The 25,902-nt window shown below is 39.4% G+C and overlaps 1 protein-coding gene across 2 annotated transcripts in view; it reads left to right on the top strand.

Moving 5' to 3' along the window:
* The first annotated feature begins 6,974 nt into the window (after positions 1-6,974).
* The window catches only part of CUNH2orf73 (chromosome unknown C2orf73 homolog), a 31,877-nt gene continuing 12,949 nt past the window's right edge, over positions 6,975-25,902 (top strand). Inside the window, exons 1-5 of one of the 2 annotated variants that reach the window (XM_035001556.1) lie at positions 6,975-7,486; positions 10,429-10,497; positions 10,613-10,692; positions 14,669-14,879; positions 21,189-21,342. In XM_035001556.1, coding sequence (XP_034857447.1) covers positions 10,688-10,692; positions 14,669-14,879; positions 21,189-21,342 — 370 coding nt within the window. In that variant the 5' untranslated portion in view covers positions 6,975-7,486; positions 10,429-10,497; positions 10,613-10,687. Of the gene's footprint in view, positions 7,487-10,428; positions 10,498-10,612; positions 10,693-10,849; positions 11,581-14,668; positions 14,880-21,188; positions 21,343-25,902 lie in introns of those variants that run through there. The other variant, XM_035001555.1, reaches the window with a different exon arrangement.

Below are 25,902 nucleotides of genomic sequence, written 5' to 3'. Positions count from 1 at the left end.
ATGTATTACAATCATATACCATTCTGGGCTCCCCTCATGTCTTTGACCTCATCTCCTACTGCTCTTCCCCTTGCTCACCTGCTCCAGCCTCATGGAACTTCTTGCTGTTCCTGGCCAGTTCCAGGCATCCTCTGCATCCCTTCCACTTACTAATTTCTCTGACTTAAATGCTCTTCTCTCAGACATCCACAGATACCACTCCGGGTCTCTGGGTAAATGTCACTTTATCAACCAGTCCTTCCCTGCTCAGCTACTTAAATTGTCAATCATTCCCCTAACTCTCTATCTACTTCTCTCTTTCTCCATGGTGCCTATCACTATCTAATATTCTATATATTACTTATTTATTGTCTTTATCCCAGTGTAAGCCACCTTAGGGCAGGAATTTTTCTAAGTTTGTACCCTGCTATATCTGTAACACCTAATATAGAAAAGGAAATATTTCCCCAAAGACTTAAACTAAGATGACAGAAGACTCTATCTCCATGAAAATATGTGAGAGACGCTTTCAATTCCCCTATAAACACTTCTCCCATAATCAAGCACATGTTGATTATGAGACACATAAAATAAGGTGACAACAACTTCCACTATCATTCGTGATACAGTGACAAGCACTAGACTTAATCTCACATGGTAAACACTAGAACACTGCACAAAATATATAGAACAACTGATTCCAGACATCAGACCACAGGCCGTGCAGGACCGTGATCCCCGAGGAAAGGGCAACAAATGAGGTGAGCCCTTCAGTTGCCATTATTTTCTGCCTACAGGCAATTTCTAGACCATAGGAGCGGGAAGAGGGAATCCACACAGTGCATGGAGGCCCTGCTGAAGAGAAGAGACAGAATGGGGTTTAGGGGGACACTGCTGCAGGTGGTGAGTGGCTACCATATTAGCACAGCTCTAGACTGATGAGGGCAACATGGGTACAAATCCGCTGCAGTTGAACACTGGTTGTCTCTAGCGGGTCAAATTGAGCTTTATTTATATGTATGTTTACCAAATTTTTCTATAATAAGCAGGTATTCTTTTATAATATGAAAAAAAAAAACACCTATTGAAAACATATGTACATCAAATTCCTAATACCTAATTTGGAATTTTAAGTGGTGACTTCACCAGAAAGTTTTTAGGATTAAACTCTAATAGTGGAGAAACTGAGTTAGCACTTAATCCTTAAAAGCAGGGTTCATCTCTGGATAGGAATTTCTACGCCAATGCAGAGTTGAGCAAAATGGAAATCTCATTTGAATTTAAGTAACTAGTTTCAAGTTTCCATGTGCGAGTGAAATGAATAGTTTCTTTACAACAATAGTTCCTCTGTATGTTGATGGATCTAGATAGGATTATTTTTAAGAAGTACAAGAAAGGCATTCTTATCTCAGAGACATAATGGATTACCCAGACAATATAAAAATAAGTGAAATTTTGAAACTTTCAGTCATTTGTCTAAGTATATCACAGTTAAAAGGGAAAGAGCTTTGTTTATGGTTGCGTAGGATTTAACAAATATTTTAATAAAGTAGAAAATAAAATTAGTTTAATGGACTTAAATTGAGATGAATAAAAGACTTTATATTAGATTTTTAGAAAATTGAGGGAATATACTGTAAATTCTTTCAATCTGTCTGCGACCTCCTCACATTTCCTCCTTCACACCAATTTGTTTCAATTTATCAACAATAAGACCTCTTAATGGGCCCCATTAGTGCCTAAAATATGCAGCCGGAATAATACATTTGAGACATCAGCATTCTGGTATTTAAGCCTTAGCTTAACTCTGATTTTAAAAAGAATGCCAGTGTTCCATTCGTTTTATTGTTTTACCCATTGTTTGAAAACAGAGTGGGAAAAAACCACATTAGCTCTTCTCGAATGTCAGCAAACAGGGATAACTCTCAATGTGTGGAGCTGTCAATGCAGGGCACATCACAGGGCTGGAAGTCAGCGGTATGAGGGCTGTATGTGGGCAACGTTGCCAGCCAGGAGTTCAAGCTCTTCACCGATACAAGTTTAAGTTCTACCTAGCACATCCTTTAGTGCTCAAAGCTTTGCTACATTTAAAAAATTAACCACATCCAAGGACAGAACTTGGGTGTATTAAGTGGTATTCATAGGACTACAAATGACAATACCACTTTGAGATAGGACAGGTCATTTTAATGCAAATCAGGTTTTTCCAAACCATAATGTGCACAGTTTTTTAAGTGCTGGCTGTCCCTGAATAGCTCACAATCTTACTGGGAAGTACGGACCTTCACAAACACACATCTAGAGTAAAATTCCAAGGTAATGAATGAATGACGTTATGTTAGTATAGTCTGTGTGGTATAAATCCTAAAAAATTAAGGCCCAATATTATGCACTGCCTTGACACTGGATGACATCAGGAGGAGCTCAAATGGCCCAACTGCAAATTCTCTTTCCCCATCTGCTACCAGGGAAAAGTTCCGCTGGCCTAACAACCTCCCTTCCAAGGGACCAGATGCACTTCCCGCTTAACCCCGAGTAGCAAGTTTTAGTTCCCTGCCAGCCTGCAAAATTAGTCAAACAAGCCATTCACATTCCCCAGTGGAAACCAGGGGTGACCTCATCTTCCTGACACTACAAAGCCTGCCTCCCACCGCCTCTGGGTGTTCATTCTGTTCTTGATGCAACCCCCATGTGGCCCTGCAGGGCATGGTGTCCATCTCCGTGGCTGTGTGACTAGGAAACTGTGGATGGTGTCATCTGTCCAGGGTCAGGTGTCCTGTGTTCAACCATCCCCGTTACTGTAGGGCAGGACTCTCTCCCTCATCAACAGGGTAAATAGGAGAAGATTTGAATAGGCTACCTCTCTTAATACTGTAAAAGGTCTAGCTTTAGAAGAAGATCCTTACAGTGGTTGTCTAAAAGGTTTTAGTGAACTAGGTTGGACTGGATGGAGAAGGACATTAAGGGTTTGGTTTTGCACATGGCCTTGGTCTTACCTCTGGGATTCTCTGCCAAAGAAGTATATAGACAAGAAATGACAGCCCAATAGCAAACAAAGTCATGATTTCATTAACTGGACAAGGACCCAGTTCAACAATGGAGTAGAAGTAGACTATGACTAAAGCCTACATTACAGAAACTGATTTGGAGTAGGAGGCCAAAGCAAGCCCTCTTACTTCCTCCATGTTTTCCCTTGAGTTCTAGACTCTCTCTAAACAGCTGCATGATTCTGGATGACTGCTCCATCAGCTCCATCCAGCTGCAGGTAGAACGGAGTGTTAAAATGGCCAGGCCAGCTGAGAAAGATTCTTTCTGGTCTGTCCAATTCCTGGGAACAGGAAGTACAACATTCCTGAGCAATGACCTTTAATGCAGTGATCCCACCCGCTGGTAAAATGGTCCCAGTCAATGTCCAGTCCTGACAGTCTGCTGAGCAAATTTGTTCCACGGTGGAATGAAAGTAGGTGGAGAGAGGGATGCTAGAAGTGCAGCAACAGTTTCCTTTTAAACCATGAACAAAGATCAAAGTTCCTCCTTCCAAATAGGAGGGAACAGAGTCCAGGTAAGTTAACTATATCTGTAAACAGAGTAACGCAGAAATGAGGATGGTTTATGGTAAAATACACCATTTGGACTAGAGGATCCAAACTGTGGAGCTGTGAGATCAGTAGGGCCGTGTGAAGACAGAGATCCATGCCTTGTAAGAGTGCCAAGTCGAAAGCCAAAAGAGGGCTGAAAAATACGTCCCCAAAATATGCAACCTTTATGCAACCTTTCTTGCATAAACACCAAGGTTTCAGGACACTCCAGGAATCCGATCTCTGGTACCCATAACGCTCAGTGGAAAATTCCAGAAGCAGGGATAAACCGGTGGCCTGGCAAACAAAGAATGAGGACTATATAAAACTTACTGGGTATTTTTGCCATTTATTCAGGAAATATCTACCAAGAATCTGCTGGATCCCAAGCATGGGGCTGGGCACAAAGAGAGGAGTATGAGACAATCTCAACTCTTAAACCATTTGTTTTTTAATGGTAATCCTGACTGATCAGTGGCTTAGCACCTACCATGGGCCAGGCAGTACATATGGACCATATTATTTCAGCCTCACAAGAACACTATGAGGAAGGCAGGGACAATAATTATTACTACTTTTTGATGAGGAAATTAAGGTTCAGAAAGGTAAAACTTGCTCAAAGTCATGTCATTAGGAAGTGGTTCCAACTTCAGAGCACAGTTTGTGACCATTATGCTATATTCCTGCAAATACTGAATGAGAAGCAAAAAGAATATTAAAACAAGTAGAATTTCAGTTCTATCTACATTCAGTTCAGAAGAAAAGTTCATAATGGATGGGGCACCTGGGTGGCTCAGTCAGTTAAGTGTCTGACTCTCTGACTCTTGATTTCGGCTCATGATCTCAGGGTTGTGAGATTGAGCCTGCTTCAGATTCTCTCTTTCCCCTTCTTCTGCCCTTTCTCCCTGCCCCTCCTTTCCCTCTCTAAACAACAACAACAACAAAAACCACAATGGATCTGTTAAAAAATATAAAAAATTTTCTTAGATAAGGTAAAAAGTTTAAAGAGCAGTAATTCTAAGGGGAAATACCCACGACCCTTACATATATGGATAGGAAATGATAAAAAGAAAATAGTAACGTTGGGATATAACCCCATGAAGTATGGCCAAGATGAAATTATATGGCTTCTACAGATTTTATTTTATGTAATCTCAAACATTCATTAGGGAAATAACATAATTAAAATCACTGTATTTTCCCATTAGTGAGGCTTTCTGTTCTCATCCAATCTAATCAAACTATATTCCACTCAAAGCAAAAGTCTAACGTTAATTACTTGGTCCCATCTTCTACTCTATTCAGGCCCATCTACAGAGAGTTTGGAGCAGATTATCTTATGGATAAGGTAACAGTCTTAACACAGATGAAATATAGCTTCACATGAGGATTAACAGAAGGCTCAACAAGGGGACAGAAGCTAAAATAGAAACAAAAAGCAAAAGAAAATACAAGTTTTGCAGGAGAGTCTGCTACCAAAGTGCACACTGAGGCAAACTGTCCTTAACATGTGAGCAGTTGCTTTTTCTCTTGCAACTCACCCCAAGAAGGTGAGGTGAGGACACTAACCTGGCCCAACCAATGCATCTAACAAAGGGGGGTTTAACAAAGCTCTCGTGGGTGCAAGGGCCTCGCCGGGGCAGATAGGGTGGGTGTTGGTATCCCAATGTATGGACTAAAGCACACAAACCCCGAGAGGTCAGACTTGCCCTCTGGGTTTCTGTCAGGGGAGCTCAGGTCTTTGTTCATGGTGGCAGCTCCTTACGGCCTGCAAGGCTTCGTGCGTCCCCACGATGCTGACTAGCCAAGATAAAGTTAGGACTATGGTATTTCCCGCTCTGTCCTCTACGTGACAGAAAACTACAGAAATACCAGCTTTCTTCCTAATGCTGTTTCCCTTCTCTTAAAATATAGGAAAGTCCTTTAAGATTTCTTTTCCTGAATCTTACAACCCATTATTAAAGCCTTAGAGCAATGTTGGCAGAGAAAGCCAAAAAAAAAAAAAGGAAATTTAAATCAGGAAGTTTGCTCCCAGCTTACCCTAGGATGATTAAAAAAAAAACAAAAAAACAAAAAAAACAAAAAAAAACATGGCTAAGTTTCCAAACTCTTGAAAAGCTTATAAACACCAAAATAATTAACTATAACTTGGAGCACGTAATACCATTATAATTACATAAGGGAAAGGGGATAGGTTAGAAAAATAGTTTAAAGGAAATGACTTGTGAAATGTTGATTTGCCGTGTCAGATTGAAAAGATGGGCCTAGGAGGTATTTGCGGTAAACTACCCCTTATTAATTAAAAGTGTTGCACTTTTCTGTTTAAAATCTCACCTGTGGGGCGCCTGGGTGGCTCAGTTGGTTGGGCGACTGCCTTCGGCTCAGGTCATGATTCTGGAGTCCCTGGATCGAGTCCCGCATCGGGCTCCCTGCTCCGCAGGGAGTCTGCTTCTCCCTCTGACCCTGCCCCCTCTCATGTGCTCTCTCTCATTCTCTCTCTCTCAAATAAATAAATAAAATACAAAAAAAAAAATTCTGCTTTAAAAAAATAAATAAAAAAACTAAAATCTCACCTTTTTTTTTTTAAGGGATATTCTAACTTGTAGGTCAAAACCCTCATTTTTCTTTAAGTGGAAGCTTCTGTCCTAAGGCTTCACTTGTACTAAAGCGGAAACGGATTTTTAAATTTATCAAGGTCTACCCATCCATATAAAAACAATGACCATGGCTCAGCAGCTCGTCACCCCAGGCTGACACTGTGGCGCCAGGAGCTGTGGCGACTAGCGATTGTGTGCTTGTTCTCAGATTGCCGCTTCTGTTTCACGAACTCTGGCACCTCAACGTCAGTTCCAGCTGCTGCACGTTGGTGACGATGCACTGTGTATGGTGACAGTTTACAAGTAGACGGTGCAAACTTTCGCTTTTCAACCCCCCCCCCCCCACCACCAATCTCTGATGGTTATTATGTTCTCCTCCCCTATCGGAGCCTTCCTGTTTTGAAGGAGTCCACTCCTGAAACATCTGCTGGGTTTACTCTTTCTAGTTATTTTTACCCATTCTCACACCATAGTGACATTAGGAAGACCCTATTTTGAACTTTATGTTCCATTTTTATTGGCACGATTTAAACAAGAGGTAGAGAAACATTAGGCAAAGGCACTGAGGTATAAAAAAGACTGATCTAAAAACAAATCCTTGCTGTTTCTCTTTCCAGCTGGGTGAGCTTCCACCACAGTTAAGGCTAGGGCGGGGCGGTGGGAAATGGTACTTTTTGGGTGCCTACTTTGTGTAAGGCGCTTTACGCTTTCCTTATTTCATCCAATAACCCTACAAGGTAAGTTCTTTCATCCCTACTCTTTTGGGATCTTATTCATTCATTTTTTAGTATATGTGCTGCTGAAGCGAGCACTATTCATTTATTTTTTAAAGATTAATAAGAGACATAGTCCAAATCTAAAGCTCAAAGAATTTAACTAAGTTATGCAGAGTCACAGAGCTTTAAAAACAGAGCTAGGACTTAAGCTCAGCTCTAACCCTGAATTTCAATAAACATTAGTTCTCCTCTGCTAGGGCAAGTACAGGGAATAGTAATTTGTATCATCGAAGGGATCAAAGGTTGATTTTATTGGGCAGAAATTTAAGAACTTAAGTTGCTTAGTTTAAAAGGTAGTTTTAATTACCCTTTTTAAAATGCGGAGATTCTCTAAGGAGTTGTTGAACAATTACTACCTATGTCCAGTAAAAACACCGAAAAGCTCAAAGTAGTACAATATATTTTGTATTTTCTGGGTATTTTTTCTGGGTTAATTTCATTGATAATTTCATTGATAGGACCTGTTGTTTGCAAGGCACTTTCCTGGGTGCTGAGAACCCTAAATGAATCAACTATGAATCTCATGGTCCAGCAAGAAGAGGCCAGAACACAAAAGGTGTGGAATATATGTTGGATTGCTCAATAATTAGATAATAAGACGTGATCATCTTCCTTGCAAGTCATTACTACATCTCTGGAATTCTTCATAGAAAACAAGGAAAGCAGTCCCCCCCTTCTAGCAAATATGCTAGAGGACAGAAAACCCTCAAAACTAGACAGCTTAGACTAGGGATTCCTAACTTTTGGGGAATGGTAACCACCTCAACCATGTTTCATTTCGTATTCCTTTCTCAAGAAGTAGTATGTCCATAGCTATTCATTCAATAAATCTTTACTACATGACCACTCTATTGAGGACATCACTATAGTACCAACATGGTCCTTTACTAACAGCTGCCTAGGACCACCTTCGCTCATCCTTTGGTTATGCAGCTTCTATGTAAGATACCATAGGTGGATTATTTTAAAATAAACCTTGAGTCATGAAATTATAGAGGTGACTAGAATGCTCCAAAATCATAAAATACAGGTTTCTTTCTTCAATGGAGTAAATTGCCAAACTCATGATTTCTAACAATGATTTGGGAGTAGCCCAGGCCGCCTGTGATTGCTTTAGTGATCTCAAGAGATCTCATAAAATTTTTAAGATTTTTATGTATACATTAAACAAATATAAACATGTTCATGCATATATCCAGGATTACTTGTATCAGAGAGATCTACGTGATTTATACTAGAGACTTTTAAGAGATGTCACACCTCATATTGTTTTATAATCTTTCTCTCTCTTAAAAGTACAATATAAATCAATTAGTTTTGAACTTAGACTAGAGGAAAACTCGGGGTTCCTTTCCTATCTGTAATTCATTTGAAACTATTAATCTTCAAAGATAAGCAAACCTAACATTTTTCATTCCCATTGCCCTCAAATTAATGTATATTTTGGTTTGATAAAATTCTTAGTCTAAGGACTGCCTGGGGGGCTCAGTCGGTTAAGCGGCTGATTATTGATTTCGGCTCAGGTCATGATCTCAGGGTCGTGGGATCGAGCCCCACATTGGGGCTCCCTCTCCCTCTGCTCCTCTCTCTCTCTCTCTCAAATAAATTAACTCTTTAAAAAATTTTCTTAGTCTAAAGTAATGAAGTAAAGACAATGAAAAAAATGACAATATAATACATGTACTTGATGGACTGTCTACCCTACTAATTATAAAAACAGGAAGAATACTAACAGCTAAGTTTTAATGAGTGCTTACTATGTGCCAGGGTAAATTCTCTGTATTTTCTCATTTAACTTTACAATACCGATCATTGAGGAAAACAAACTATCTTTAAAAAAATAAAAGTAGAGATAGATTTGACTTGATGCCATACTCTTGAGCTCCTCACTGGTATCACATCACTGAATAAAGAACTAAGAGGAAGCTGGACTCTCTTTTCCTATCAGGTTATACAACTGTACCTTCATTATTTTTGGCATTTTCCTATGGTTTGAAAAAAGTGTTGACAATTTTCTGCATCTATAACATTTCGGATGAGCAATTTCTATCCTATTGTGTTTCCTCACATATGGTGTTCTAGCTCAAACAGCACTAGTATTTTTAACTTGCACAATATTAGTAAGCCACTTTGAATTATTCTTCGCTGATAAGAATCCAAACTACCTAACATGAGAAAATTACATGTATTATTGACACTAGTGTGTTCACTGATTTTCAGACATAGATTACCCAGAATCACTGTATTTTACCGCTGAAAGGGATCACAAAGATGATCTAATCTACCTTTTTTTTTTTTTTTTTTTAAACAAATGAGAATCTACAGCAGACAGGTTTAAGTGTTTCTCCTAGGTCAGAGTAGCTGGTTAGTAGTAGAAAAAACTAACATTCCAGTGCTTTTTCTACATTAAAAAGTCACTATTAAAATCCACATTCTTTTGCAGTGCCCTACAGAGGATGTACCAATCATAAGTAATGGGCATTTTCAAATAATTGGCACATTTTTATAATACTGTATTATCCTCAGTACTGAAATTTGACACTTACGACAATCAGTTACATACTACTATTGTGTATCATTGTTCACATTTTTTTTCAGTATGTATGTCTTGTATTCCTAACTAGATTGTGACTTTTCTGTGGTAGGCATAATTATCTTTTTAAAATGCTTCTAACATCCCTCAATAAATCTACATATATATGAACTGCTTAACAATTGGAAAGAGATTGACATAAATATATTTATTTAGATTTTAGTCTTATACTACATGACTCAAAATAGAACCAAACAACTTTCATTTTGTATGGATGCAGGTGAATTTGTTTTGAAAGGGACAAAGTTGAAAAATTCCTCATTTATTCACAGCAAGCAGTTGGGAATGTCCCTGAAGGTGAGTGGTTTTAGGAGCTTGAAGAGATTGGTGAAGGATGGAATCAATATTAGAGGGACTGACGAGAGAGTTGACTAAGTCTTAAAGACATGGGGTAGCATATCACATCAAACTGCTCAATCAAAACCCGAGCTAATAATGACCAAGGACTGACCATGAGTATGCCAACCCCCCATCAGTACTCTGCCTGTATTAAATCATCCACACCTGAGGACAACCTTAAGAATATTTTCATTTTGTGGATGAAGACATCGAAGCTCAGAGATAATAGATCATTTGCCCAACTGAAGCAGCTACTAAGGGGTGGAACAAGGATTCAAACACCGACTGTGCCGAAGGCCTATGCTCCCAGAGACTGATGACTAGGATAAAACCAGGTAAGTATGTGGTGTTTAATACAGTGCTGAACAAAGGCCTGGCTCTCAAGCAGGAGCTCAATTGTTAGTTCCCCCATTTGGGGGTTTTCAACCCGCTCTCCCCATACGTATTTACCCACCCAATCCTTATTCCCCAAACACGTATTTACACACACTCCACTCTTTTTACCAGCTCAGTTGTGTAGGTAACTAGATATCAAACTTCTATTCATATATTCTTCTTCCTCATAGGAGGGACTTAAGCTCACGTATGTACAATGAGTCCGGCGACCAAACTCGACTCTCTCCACATTACTCCAGGTAAATGTAAATACATACTAATACTGGCTCTGGGTCACAAAACATGCGCACATGCATAGCTTGGTTATGCAGCAGAATTCAACTCAATAAGGATTTTTCTTTTCCCATTATCCAGGCAAGTGCAAGAGTTACCATGGCTGATTCCAAAGACATTTGGCTCTGGTAGTGGAAACTGGGAAGCAATGGCGAAATGAGGTAAGAAAATCCGGGGCCAGAAGGTGGACGCAAGTCATCAACTTGCTCTTTTTGGATGAGTGCTACTAATACCAACCCCAACCTGCTGCCAAAGCCTACCGTCCCCTCCGCCCGATTCTGAACCCCATTCAGGCTGGAGCAGATGCACACACCGCGGGGAGTCTCGTTTGCAGGAGATGAGTGTTCCCTTGCTCTATTTTAATGCTCGCTGCCGGGCCGGGGAAGGAAGATTGGCCAGAAATCGTGGAGAACAGCGACAGCCAAGCTTTTTCAAGTAAAGACTAGTCAGCCCAGGAAGAGCGAATCATGACTTGCACAGTATTTAACGGTTCACGTGAACAAGTTCCTCTCCTGCCTGCGCGCACTTTCGGAGCCAGCCGCCGCGGACGTGGGCAACGCCGGGAGGCCTCCTGCCAGGCTCTGCGGGGACGCAGGCAGTACAGCCCCCAGCACCAGAGCCGAGGGCCGCGGGGGAGGCCCTGGGAGCCGCCCCTTGCCGATCCCCAAGGCCAAAGTGGGCCTTAATGAACACTCAGCCCGGCCCGATAAGAAAGGCCAAGTTCAAACACACATCGTTCAGCCTGGGGCGGGTCCGGGAAGGACGCCCAGAGATCCGGCCACCAGCCCCTGCGTGGCCCTGCGGGCGCACCCGCGAGCTTGCGGGGCCGAGCCGGATTACTGCGCCTGCGCGCTCCGGCTCCGCCCCCAAGCCGCTTTCCGAGGCCGCGCGCCGGGAGCCCGCCGTCGCTTGGCAACTTGCGAGTCACAGTCGCGGCCCCCCGCGCGCCCCTTTCCCCGCAGGGCTTAGTCCCAGATCGTCCCGTGAGGCTCCTCGCTGCCTCGTGTCAGGCCGTGGGAGCCCATGGAGGTAAAGGAGGATAAGCAGCAGTAAGTGCTGGGGTTTGGTTTTCTTTCCCCTTCTGAAAATATTGCCTTCCTTCCTTCGGGGAGGGTGAAGTGAGACCCGAGCGGTGGGTCCTCGGGCCATCATTAGAGCTTCTCCTCTTCCATCCTAGTAGTTGAGCGCGCTCACCGGAATATATTTTTAAAACACTTACTGGGCACCCACTGTGTGTCGGGCACTTTACATGCATTGCATCTGGCCCAGCATTCTTCAAGTCCCATGGAATCATCCACTCCTTCTCACACCCTACATCTAAATTATTAGAAAATTCTGTAGCCTTTACTTTTAAAATGTATCCAGAATTCCAGTATAATCCCCACCCTCGCCCAGCTACCAGCGTCTCTTACCTGGATGTTGTTAACAGTCTCGGCTGCTCCGCTTGCCTCTCTGCAGCGTCCTCAACATAGCAGTCTGGTCTTTTTTTTTTTTAACAACGTAGGTTAGATCACTATTCTCCATTGGCCCTTGCAGAGTAAGAGCTAGGGTCCTTACAGTGGCCTGAGGGCCCTACACAAACTGCCCCTTTTCCTTTATTGGGTCTTACCGCTTGCCCTCCCACTCCACTTGGCTCCAGCAACGCAGGCCTCCGTGCTAGCAGTGATTCTCAAAGTGTGCTTCCCTCCCGCCCATCCAGCATCACCTGAGAACTGATTAGAAATGCATATTCTTGCAGGCTCCCCACCACACATATACTGAATCAGAAATTTGGAGTTGAGAACAATAATCTGGGTTTTAAGAAGCCTCCAGGTGATTCTGATGTACCCTAAATTTTAAGAACTATTGACCAAGGTGTTACAGCTAATACCACATGGCCAGGGGTATCTGCTTCCAAAGCCTGTATTTTTGTCACTGAACAGTGGTTCTCAACATACATAAGAATCACCTGGAGAGCTGGTTAAAACAGTTTCCTGAGGATCTGCCTCAGGTTGGGATGGGGCCAGTGAATTTGTGCTTCTAACAAGGTAAATTGATGTTAATGCAGCTACTTCCGGGACCATACTTTGAGAAGCACCTAAGGACAGGTGCTTCTGTTGCAATGCTTTGACAATTACAGTTCACTCTGCTAGAACACCCTTCCTCAAATATCCTCTTAGCTCGCTCCCCTCTTTCCTTTTTTCAGTTGCCACCTTCATAATGCAGCCTCCACCCTGTCTAAAAATGCAGCCTCTCTCCCACATACATGCACTTCTTTTCCCCATTCCCTGCTCTATTGTTGTCCTCAGCACTTAACACCATCCAAAAGACTGTATGTTTTACTTATTATTTGATTTCTCCATCTGCCTTCCCTCACTAGAATGTAAGTTCTGTGAGGGCAGGAATTTTTGTTTCGTCACTCCCCTCTCCTCAGTGCCGAGCAGCACCAGGCACAAAATTCAATAAATATCTGTTGAAAGAATGAATTATTCAATGTTATTGTCACATCTCTCTGAATAGGCATTCTTGCCCTTACCATGCAAAGGAGGAAACCAAGACTCAGATATTAAATGGCAGAGTTGGGATTCCAACCCAGGTCTAACTTTCTTCACTGCCCATTAGTGTTTTTGTATTTCCTTCTAGTAAGAAATTACTACAGAATCATATAGTTCACATTTATGTGTTAATCTCTAACTACTCACACCACAATACTTAATTGAACAAATGCATATGTAAGCAAGCATATAGCCACAGTCGGACCTTCCTTCAAGGATGTGATGCTAGTGCAAGTGTATTGCTGAATTACAACCATGAGAAGCAGATGGAAAAAATTGATATCAGATGTATATAATAAATTGATCATGACCTTTCCAGAGATACAAGGTTTTTTTTTTTTTAAGGTAATAGAAAAAGCCTTAGAAGTTATTCACACTTGACCAGTAATCAGTTTTTCCAAAACCTTTACAGAGAGCAATTTTTGTTGGGGCTGCAGGGAGCTGAATGTTGTTTGTATGTGTACTGGAGTGGGGGTTGGGAGTATACAGCTACACTAAGCCAGACTAAAAAACAATCCCAGCAGATTCACCAGAAATATGCAAATACTGTAATGGCGGTCCATTTACCTGTGATGAACAGGATGCTTCCTCAGGTAGCTACTTAATGATGATTCACATTCCTCTATTTCATTCTTTATTTTCCAAGAATGTGAAATTTTAAAATACTGCCTTTTATAATCTCTGTCACTCTTTATTTAAAAGAGAAACTTTCTATAAATTCTTTCTAAACATTTTTTAATATTTAAAAAAATTCAATAATGTCCATTTTGGTACCAGTCTAGTTATTAAAAGCAAAAAGTGATGAGATTGAATTGATTTTTCTCAGGCCTACACAGTGGTCTTTTCCTGAAAAGGTAAATAATAGTGGTCATTTGGTAGCTTTTATAAGTTTTGCCAAGTGAACTTTTAAAATTAAATAGCTATCCTTGTCCAGGTGACTGAATTTACTAAGTAACTTTTCTTTTTAAGATTCATTCATTTATTTGAGAGAGAGAGAGAATGTGTGTAGGGTGAGGGAAGGAGGGACAGGGAGAGAGGGAGATAGAGAATCTCAAGCAGACTCTCCACTGAGCATGGAGCCTGACGCTGGGCTGGATCCCTGGATCCCAAGATCATGACCTGAGCCAGAATCAAGAGTCAAGCTCCATCCTGGACCCCAAGATCATGACCTGAGCCAAAATCAAGAGTCAGTCGCTCAACCTACTGAGTCACCCAGGCGCCCCTTAAGTAACTAACTTCTAAAGAAGATGAGTTAAGATTAGCATGTAACTCACCTTCATGAATAAATGCTGCAAACAGGATCTGTAACCATGATCAAATCACTACTCTTTTTTTATTCCAAGCAAGTGAAAGTCTGTACAATGCACTGGTGTATTGTTATGAATAATCATTATTAACACAAATCCCTTTATCTTTTATATGATTTAAAATGACAAGATACCCTTCCATATTTTAATTGCACAAGTCCCTTATAACTATTAATAAAGCCTAAATTGTCTTGACTGATACTTGAAATATATTTAAATTTTATTTTATACAATTATGACACAGTCCTAAAATGCTCATTGGGATACATTACTTACTATTTAATTCTGTTTTTCAGAGAGCATAAAATAGAAGATGCTGGTATAGTGTATGTAACTGAAAAAAAAGAAGAAATCAAACATGACAAAAAACCTGGAAGAAGTATACAACAGTCAAAACCATGTGTCGGGAGAGGACGTGTATATTATGCGAAATTCATTCATACAAATGCAAGAACATTCAATGAACCAGTTCCCTACATAGATCCCAAAAAAGGGCCAGAAAAGCAGGTTGGATGGATGTTCCTTATATACAAATACAGATTTAGATTCAGAAGCTGTTTTGCAGGATAATTTGGTCACAGACTACATAAAGGATGTGACATATTTCAGACTAATACTTTTTATAATCCAGTAGTTAAAAGCAGTAACCTGAGACTATTCTCCCAAATAACTATTGCATATAAACAATATATAAAAAGGGAAAGAATCCAAATAACCATTTTTCTAGATTGAGTCAGATTATGGCCACTTAGTAGTGCTTGGCAGGTACTGAAGAAATCTATAATATTGTATTTGTGTCACATATTCTAATATAAAAAATTCCCATGATACTCTCTATAAAATAATAGCTACCATTTATTTAAAGTGTGTGAAGTGCTAGGGATGAGCTAAGTGTTTTATTTTTTTTATTTATTTTATTTTTATTTATTTTTTTTTTTAAGATTTTATTTATTTATTTGACAGAGAGAGGTAGAGGCACAGCGAGAGAGGGAACACAAGCAGGGGGAGTAGGAAAGAGAGAAGCAGGCTTCCCACCGAGCAGGGAGCCCGATGCGGGGCTCGATCCCAGGACCCTGGGACCATGACCGGAGCTGAAGGCAGTCGCTTAACCAACTGAGCCACCCAGGCGCCCCGAGCTAAGTGTTTTATATAAGTTATATCCTTTAATCTGTGCAACAGTTTTTAGGGGTTAGTATTAGAAATATTTTACAGATGATAACGTATCGTGATGAGATGACATGGTGAGCAAATGTCAGTCGTGTTTCTGACACAGGACTGTTGGTTTAGTCAAACCACACTTTTATTCTCTATCGTACCAAAATATATTTCATTATCTTCTTTCTTTAAACTTAGGTTTGTTGAGGTATAATTTATTGTTAGTTTCCTGTTCCTAATGTTACAAATTACCACAAATTTAAACACTAGCTTAAAGCAACACAAATTTATTCTCAACATTTCTTGAGCTCAGAAGTCCAAAATCAGTCTCCTTAGCTATTAGCAGGGCTGGTTTCCTTCTGGAGGATTTAAGGGAAAATCCAGTTCCTTGCCTTTTCCAGCTTTTAGAAGCTGCCTGCACTCCATGGCTCGTGGCCCCTTCCTCTTGAAAGCCAGCAGCATGGCATCTTCAAATCTTTCTCTGACTCTCCTGCCTCCCTCTTCCAAGGATGGGTGTGATTACATTGGGCCCACCTAGATAATCCTGGATAATGTCCTCTTCCCAAGATGTTTAACTTAATCTCAGCTGCAAAGTTCCTTTTGCCATGTGAGTTTATGTGTAGTTGTGATTTAACATTTAAATGGAGATTGCTTTTAGCGACCTATCTTCACATCAATAACATCCAATGTTCTTATCTTAAAATAGATAACATACCAGGTCACTGTGTTTGAATGGGAAATCTTCTTGGGGCAGGAATTAATGTAGTCATATATGCATTAATGTCATGTAATAAAACTTCATGTGGGCAATTTTAAGGCTATTTTGTTTTATAAATAAGCAATTATTGGGGGATTTAAAAGATATTGATAGTCCAGGCCTAAAATGGGGAAATAAGTCTGGTCCAGAAATCCAGGTTAGTGAAGTTCCCATGTTTCTTACAAAAGTTAATGAATGACTTCCTGAGCTCTAAGTCAGGGCTGAATTAAGACCTAACTGTTAACTGAACCCACCCTTACCTTGGAGATACTAAGGAAAAGAAATGGGTTTTAGAATGGAGATATAAAATGTAAAAATCTCAAAAAAATCAATCAACTACTTTTCTCTTACTCTTAGTTGATAGGTGTCTTGAGAAAGGTAGTATTAGGAGCTGCTGTCCCTATGGGGCAACATAATAGCAGTAGGATCCTTGTTTATGGGTACTAAAGGCTAACTGAGTCAGGGACCTTTAAGAGATGGTAAAAGGAAGTTTGAGATGAAGTAAGAGGACAGGGCAGAGAGACTGCTGGTGGACATGAGTGAGGAGGTATAAAGAAAGACTGAAGATGCATCACAGAGTTAAGACTGTATTTGTTTTGGGCGTGGAGTGAAGGCACTGTTCATATTTAAAAAACAAAAACAGCAATATAAGTGTACTCACTTCCATGGACTGGAGGAGTAATAAAAGAATGCTCGTTTCACGTATCTGTACACTTTGTTCCTTTATTTAAGATGACAAGTTTCTTTTTAAAGGTTAGTTTGGTTGTTTTAAAAAATTAACTGGTTTAGGGTAGTGCTGGCTTTAATGCAAGAGTAAAGAAAATAATGTTGCCTAATATTTAAAGTGACACATCTGCTCTCCTATGTGTTTTGCTAAGATAACAGCTTAAGAACCTAACACCAGATTGGTTGGTTTTACTTATTTACAAGATATTTAAATAAAACAACCACACAGTTCTATATAGGGACATAAAATTGGGGGTGCCAGAAAAAGTAAAAAAGCTGTAGCTCGGTCACTGCCAATCACAAGAGTTTGGTGGTCTTGTGTTTTTAAAAGAGATTATACTAGGTCATTATGTTCCAAAGTATATGTTTCAGAGCATTAGCCCTGCCTATGTGCTCAATAAAATAACATTCCAAAGTCAATACATTTTGGAAAAGCTATATATTTAGATCTTAAAGCTTCACAAATCCCATTTGTATAGAAAGGTTCTAAGAAATCCTGTGATAAACTTATTTCACTTTATTTACCTCAGTATTTCCCAAATTTATTTAACTTTGGAAACCTTTTTTATATAACACCTTTTAATATGCCACAGAACTAGTATTCCACAGAACACAATTTAGGAATAACTTATCAGGGACATTATGGGTTGCTTAAAAAGAGCTATTTTCAGCACTCCCAGTATCCACAGCAAAATAGAGATGAACATAGATAAAATGTACCTCTAGTGTTTCCCATAACACTTCAATGTTTTAAAGTCTTTGAGCTCCCCTAATAAAACGTGATTCTCTGTAAAGTGTTGTCAAAAGTCCGTATTTCCCTAGGAATCCCCCAAGGAGGATTTTGTGTTCCACAGAGGACCGCCCCCGGCGACAGCCGTCTTTGTCAGGCTGCCGTGGAGTTCTACCTACCACCTCTTGCATTCTCTTAACTGGCTTCTCCAGGTTGCCCCAATTGCCTTTACTACTTCTCCGCCCAAGACTCTCCCTTAATTTCCCAAAGAATGAAAACTAATTAATGTCTCAATGCCTTTCTGAAGGCTTAGAGATAGCAGAAGTATAACAAAGACCGCCTCACAGTGGTTTCCAAAGGTGGCTAAGGAGTTCACAGTATAATGGCCATCAGGTCTTCCACGGGTGGGGGTTAGTGGGAGCCTCTGCCTCAGGAATCTCTAGATGTCTCCATACCATGGAGCTGCAATGACTGTTATCCTGAAGCAGGAAAGACCGGTCTTGGGCTAGAAGGGGAGGCATCCTGCTTTCTCTGGGTCCAAAGTTTTGAACTGAGATCAACTACCTCTTTAGGCAAAACCCCTTCCACAATCTGTAAGAGTTGGACTGACCCCTGAAGCCTAGACAAAGCAATCACAGTAGAAAACTTTTCCCAGTTTGGCTTATTTCATCATAAATAATTCATATCAACCCTCACAATCCACTTCAAGTGATGGTGCAGTAAATTTTTATACTTAGCCTTTCCCTTCAACATGGAGTGAAGGAAAAAAACAAGCTCTCACCTATCTCTTTAATCTTATCATCTTTTATGAGCAAATGCTTGTACCAACATGGCATGTACATGTGCACAGGCCCATATACATTCTCACTCTTCCAGGAACAAACCAGACTCTTCAGGCAAAGGGCAGACTATCCAGAAATAGAAAACAGAAAAACAGCATTTTTTGAACTGTAGGATTTCATTCTGCTGAAGTGAAGCTTCATCCCACTTACAACACCCATCAGAATACTTCCCCAGCTCTGAGGTCTTCAAGTCATCAGTCACACTTGAGGAAACATTGTTCATTATTTCCTTTATATTTTATGAAACTAAAGAGACCATTTCGGTAAAATTCTAAATTCATAAGAAATCTTGAGAGGTGAATTGATTATCTCTGCTTTTGGGGTAACTTTTGCAATATATTCTTGTTCAAAAAATAATTGAATGCTGCCAGGCATTTGCTAGCAGTTTGCTCATCCCAGAGTCACTTACATGGTAACTTGGGTGTTAGCAAAATAAGTTTCTGATCAACAAAAGAAGATAATATACAGTGTACTCCTTAAAACCTTTTCATAGAAGATCTTTCTCAAGATACTTAAAATCTCTCTATTGTTACTTCTGAAATAATTTAAGTAGGTTTGTGCTTCTGTGGTTTTGCATTCTACAGCAGATTTGATAAAGCAATGTAGCACGGAAATTAGAGGCATGCATGGATGGAGGCAAGGGTCTGACTTGGACAGCTCTGTTGTCTGCTAGGGATACACTTTGGGGAAGTTAATCTCCCAGCAGTTTTCTCATCTATAAAGTGGGTATATCTACTCGCAGAATCATGGTGAGGGTAAGTGAGAAAAGGCCTATAAATCTGAGACGCTGAGGCATAATAAGCACTATCATAATCGTGCAGTGGAGGAGGCCTGCAAGAAGCAGGCATTCTGACAACAGTTAGATGTGACTATTTTCAGCCAGATAGTGAGAAGACACCATCTGTTTAGTAATCTGTTCTAGAATTCCCAGGATCGACATCAAGTACTCTTAAGTTTTGTAATTCACCTTTCAGCCCATCTCTCCTGTTCTCCAAAATTCCCTGGTTCCTAAATTCCTTTGATCTCTGCAAACGTATTCATTACCCAGGGGTTACAATTTGTCATTGGCCTAAAAACTAGCACTCATTTAAAGTTGCCAAGTGAGGTCTAACTCTCTCTTACATTAGTCAGGGCTCAGTTCCCTCTTAGGTCCACGTTCATCCTGTGTTTTTCAGCTTGAAGATAATTTCCCTTAACGAAGAACCTAAGTTGAGGAGCTCTGATTTTTTTGCTCTGAATTGCATACTCTTCTTCAAATTCTTAGACTTTCTGTGATTTCTTGATATAAGATTTTTTTTTCTCCCAGAAAACCCTATTTTTGCTGCCTTTGGTATATTTCATGAATTTCTTCTAAGCTTCTTGACAATCTCCTGACAAGGTGACCCCATGAAATTATTTTTTTTTAATTTGATATTGTACACCTCTTTTATACATGCCTGTCTTTTTAGAAACTAAGCTACTTTGGGAGCTGACTCCCTGTGGAGTCAGATGTCTTCAAATGCCTCTTTTCATAGCACTGTAGCTTCAATTGCACTGTCAGAATTTTACTTATGTGAATCTCATATTCATCCCCCTTGAATCATATTTTTCAAGTCTCTGACTACAAAATCATGGTTGATTTTTTAAAAGCCTGATCTCTCTCCTCAAAGCCCAAAGTAGGTGTTCGATTATACCTAAAGTTTCTTTCACTGTCTAATAATATCCAAGAACTCCCAGGTGTCACAGTTGCCCTTTCCCAAGGTTGTCTTAAGTCTACCTGATCAACCAGATTTAAAAGAAAAATGTTTACTTAGAATTAAGTTTAGTAAGTTTCCCCTCACTGTTTTCACAACTTCTAAGAGATCAGATTCTAATATGTGCTCATGGAGAATCTATCAATTCTCCCTTTCCTGGGTACTTAAGTCAGGTTTTACCATCAAAAATTCAGTAACATTGGAGATATTTTTCGTTAGAACAAAGTTTTTCAAACTGAGGCATTAGGTGGGTTATAAAGCACTGTGGTTTGCAACTAGCATTGTGAAATGAAATGGAAGAGATAAATGATAAAATAGAAAAATAGTCAAGTGTACTGCATGTAGTAAGAATAAATATTGTGAAACTGAGTTTTATGTTTGTGTATGCATTGTGTGTTCTTGCATGGCAGAGTCTATTTCACGGTGTGCATCATGGACTGAAAACTATGAAAAGCACCATCTTAGATGATAATACATTATTTGTATTTTCATAATGAAAAGTATAGAACATAATTTTTAGATTAAATCAAGCCATATATATACATGTATGTACATATATATAATAAAATGGTAGTACAAAATATAGAAATATAACTACTTGATTTTTACCATTCCACTTCTGTTGACAGGAAGTAGTTTAAGAATTTAGCAGCTATCTTTTAGCTAAAAATATGTGATAATTCACTTTTAAGTACCTTTTAAAAAATTCAGTCTTTGTAAAAATATACTTATTCCTAGATCTCAGGATTCCATTTTAGTACTAGAATATCCAATAACTTATTGAATCAAATCACTGAACATTCAGACATCAAGCAGCACATGAAAATGTTCTAAGGTATTCAATTTTGTGTTTCCAATTTTTTTCCCATAAAGGGTGACTGGTGGTCACATGGTAAAAGACTGGAGCATCCCTTCCAACCATCTTATGACACTAAGAGCACCCAGAGGAGTGACTTTCAAAAACCAGCATGTCCATTGGTTTTGCCAGTCAAACACAGCAAGTTGCAAAAGCCTTCTTGTGGAATAGGTAAGTTTAGCTGTGATAAAGCTTCTTTCCCATTCTCTCACATTACTGCTATCAAATTAAGGTGTGTTAGATGTACTGGCACCTCTTGAGAAAATCACTTCTCTATAGGGGTTGAAAATACACATACAGCAAATGCAACCCTTAACAAGTCTGTTCTTTATCCCTTCTTGGTGGACAGCTTATCTCCAAACATATTTACTATCACATAATAAAAATTGGCTTGATCATTGATAACACCAGCCTCCAAGTCACATACTTAGTAGCATTCTGCTCATTATTGTTGTCACCAAACTTTAAAAAGTATAACTAAGGAAAATTGTAGGCAGTATTTCTCTAAGCACACTCTGAGGGATGCTAGTTCCTTATGATGTTTGTAGATGCTGCTCAAAAAAAGAGGGAAGTGGTCAAATAAGTTTTGTAAAAACTGAATTTATAAAGCCAAACAGATGTTTTAAGCCATAGAACTCTTAAAACCCTTACTGTAAGCACAAGCATAATGTATTCCAAGAAGAGGAATAAAGAATGTTTTGTTTTCCCCAATATTGACCACCTCACCCTTTTTTGAGGAGATTATTTCAGATGACTGGTATCCCATAAAACAACGTAGGAAATACTGTTACATGGACTGTTAAAACATTGTCCGATCTTAAAGTTATTTACCTGACAACGTTATTATAATAAACTAAGTCTTTCATATTTAGTCAGTTTCTATCTGCTTCCTACCACATTTTCTAGTCATCTCTACTGCTGGAGTAGAATTTAGCAGGTCTTAAAGAAGTGCAGGATCAAGTCGAAACAAAAATGTATTTAGTGAGTACCCACTCTGGTTGTCACTCCATATAAAAGTTCATAAGCTAAACTTCAAATAATTTTCTGAACATGACAGTAGATAACAAAGGGTTACTTTTATTGGTCAGCTGTCCCTTACTTAATTTTAGCCTTCAGGCCTCTGTGATCTGGCCAGTTTAGTTAAGGATACAAAGGGCAGGTAGATTGAAGATCAGAGCATTACAAAATGGTCATATTCAGCATGATTTCCACTTCAAGGGTGGTAGTTAATGGAGAGGACTGTTAGATAATCTGTAACGTGATCTCTCCTTTAGAAAGGTAATGAAGTTTGCACTTCTGATTCAGGATGTTAGACTGAACATAGACATCTAAATCCCCCACCTCCCAAGACTCTATTAAGTGATAGTAAAGCAATCAACCCATAAAGATGAAGAGAATGGAAAGAAGAACTTTCTGCAGTGTGGGAAGGAATGAAAACTTGTTGATGTATTAAAGAAAGCAAAGAAGCAATATTCCAGAAAAGATAGAGGGAAAGGCAGCAAAGAGCCAATCTACCCGAAAGAACCTCAAAGTAGCTGGAGGCTCAGTCAGCAGGCAAAGCAGAAGGCAAGAATGAATCCAGGGAGAGAATCCAAGGGTGACCTGAAAGTCTGTCGTTTAAATAATCACTTCAGTCATGAACATTCTATTCTACACCAACATTAAGACTAGTGGAGCCCAGTGTCTCAGCCAGCTAGTCAATTACTACACCAGTTACTTTTTTTTTTTGTAATTCAAGTTGATCTCTTATCCTATTCTTAGTTTATGAATGGACAGCCAAAGATTACAATTATGCCAAATTATTATTTTTTTTTAATGTTTGGAGGGTAAAGTCAAGGAAACATCACAGAACATAAAACAACAACAGCAGCAACAACAAAAAACTAGAAAATATGAGAGAATAAAAGCAAAGTGGAGAATCAGTCTGGGAGGTCCAACTTTTCTGGAGCTCCAGAAAAGCAAGGAATAAAATTGAAACTGGAGATAATTATCAACACATAAAACTTATTGAGCACATACTATTTGCCAAGCACTTTATGGAACTTCCTAAATATTGCTCATTCAATTCTCATTCCAACCCTAAGGAATATATTAGTATGGTAATATTATTAATACTCTCATTTTTCAGATAAGAAAGCAAGCACAGAGTTTAAATAATTTGCCCAAGGCTACAGAGCAAATAACTGGTATTTGAACTCAGTCTACCTCCAATTAAAACCAGTACTCTAGAATAATAGAATAACACAGCCTCTAGAATAATAAAAAAGTTTCCCAATGTAAGAGAGTGAGGCATTAAAGGAGTCTACTGAGTGCTTCTAAGTATGAAGGGACAAAAGATACAACCTATATATCATTATGAAACTGCAAAGCAATAATTACAAAAAGAAGATTCTGTAAGTTTCCATAAAGAGAAAGAAAAATTAGTCACTGTCTAAGAAATAAGAATCAGTATGGAATCAAGAAGTACTGATGCAAAAGTGAAATGGAGTTATGTCTTCAAAGTTTCCAGGGGAAAATTTTTTTTAGTTGGAAAAGAGGGTTTATTTAACACAAATACTAGAACCATTCTTTTTCAAGTGGCACTAGGCTTTGGACACAGTGAGAAAAAAACGTAGTCCCAGCACAATATTTGGCCCTGAAGTGAACAAAATTCATATAGTTATATTATAAATGCTATTTTGTAGTTTTCAACTTTTAGCATTATATAGATACAGTATGGAAATTTTAAATGTGTGTACAGAACAGAATTATGTTACTAGCCTTAACAAGAAAAGCACATCAACAGTTGACAGAAAATGGGAAGTAGAAAGAAGGCCACTAATATCTTTATTTAACATGAGTACCCAAGAGATACTACCCAAAGCAGATGAAACAAGGAATAGAAGTTTAAGGTTGAAGTCAAAGGAACTAATATAAGAACCAATTTCTCTCTCTAGCCCTGACCTCTTTGCTGAACCTTGAACTCCCGTCCAGCCACCAACCTAACATCTTTTCTTGGAGAGCTAATCTCCTTTCAAACTTAACATGGCTCGGATAGAACGGTTCCTTTCCCCCCATTCAAACCTGTCCCCTGCCAGTTTTCCTCTTTTCAATAAATGCCACTTCTATTCCCCCTCAAGTTTGGATAACCTAGAAGTCATTCCAAAACTCCCTACTCTCTATAGCCAATCTATCAGCAAATCTTGACACCTCTATCTCCAAAATACTCCAAATCTTCTTACTAATGTTGTACAGTTCCTGTTACCCTGCTTTCTCTCTCTCCTGCAAAATATGTTTTCCACACCATTGTAGAAGGATCTTTTAAAAACACAAATGATATTGCTTTCCTCCATTAGATGAGTTACTTCTCATTGTTTGTAAAGTTGATTTCAAATTCCTCCTCATGGCCTACAGGGTCCTGTTTAATCTATGGAATCTATCCCCTATTGCTCATGATATCATGAGAGGGACATTTCAAGAAGGGGCAATTAACTCAGGCCAAGGAGGCAGAGAATGTTCTCTGAAAATCATGGTTATTTCCAAAATGATTTATGCCTGTGCACTTGTTACTGTATTTCCATAATTAATTTATTCTTATAAATTAAAATCTGAGTACTAAGAGAGTTTCTAGAATACATTCAAAGTTGGATACTTTGGAAAGGCTTGCCAAAAGGTGATGAACTTTTTTAAAAAAAGATTTTATTTATTTATTTGAGGCAGGGGGGAGACAGAACGTGAGCAGGGGGAGGAGCAGAGGGAGAGGGACAAGTAGATGTGGGGCTTGATCTCACGATCCTGAGATCATGACCTGAGCCAAAATCAAGAGTTGGATGCTTAACTGAGCGACCCAGGTGCCCCTCAAAGTCACTAACTTTTAAAAGTGCTAATTAGGTGTGGACAAAATCACTACAAGAGAGGAGCTGGAATGAATTTTTTAAATCTTGAAGGATTCTGCAGTCATTTTATTTCAGATGTGTCTTTAAGTTTCCATTCTGTTTTAAAGAAACAAACTAGAAAGGTTACATTAGGGGTGTGGTTTACACAAGAAACACACAGTGCAATTCCAATCAATGGATACTCCCGCAAAGGAAATGCATTGGCATTCCAGTAAAAATTTGGAGACTGAACTGGTTAGAATAAAGTATCTAAGTTTAGTATATATAATACTCCACAATTCTTTGTTTTAACTTTTTTGGTTAAGTAACCAGTCAGATCCCAGTTTTTTCTCATAAGGTGGGGTTGCTTCTACTCTAGTTCAGTATGGGACATGGTAGAAGATGAGAGCAGAGAGCTAGGTTTTGTTCTAGGATGACCAGGCAAGGCCCAGCCATTTCATAAGAGACCCCCAACCCCCCAACATCAATGCCTATCGGTCTGTTCTGTTGTGCCAGTCTATTTTCCCAGAGTGGAATCCTCCAAACCTCTGCTGGAGTGAGGAACAAAAACTCTGGGAATTTCTCCAATAATCCTCTGTTGGAAACTTCACCTTGTCACATGCTCCCTGCCCCAGAGCTGTCAGATGCCTCCATTTTTGGAGCCTTACTGGGACCCCACCCCCTCCCCATAAGCACTTAGCTTCCAGTTTTTTTGTGGTCTACTCAAGTTCATTGCCATTTAACAATCTGCTTTCCAGTTTCCAAATTTGTTATTATTTTTGCTCTCATTTAGTTCTCTTTTTTCCTAAGGATTTAAGCTTTTCAAGGTCTTTACTATCATTGTACTGGTGTTTTGGGAGGGGGTGAGGGAAATGCA

The sequence above is a fragment of the Mirounga leonina genome, unplaced genomic scaffold (assembly GCF_011800145.1).
Source record: "Mirounga leonina isolate KUSES-001 unplaced genomic scaffold, KU_Mleo_1.0 Mir_125, whole genome shotgun sequence".
NCBI classification, from domain to species: Eukaryota; Metazoa; Chordata; class Mammalia; order Carnivora; family Phocidae; genus Mirounga; species Mirounga leonina.
Note: the sequence above shows the minus strand (reverse complement) of the source record. Positions and strands in the feature narration are given on the sequence as shown.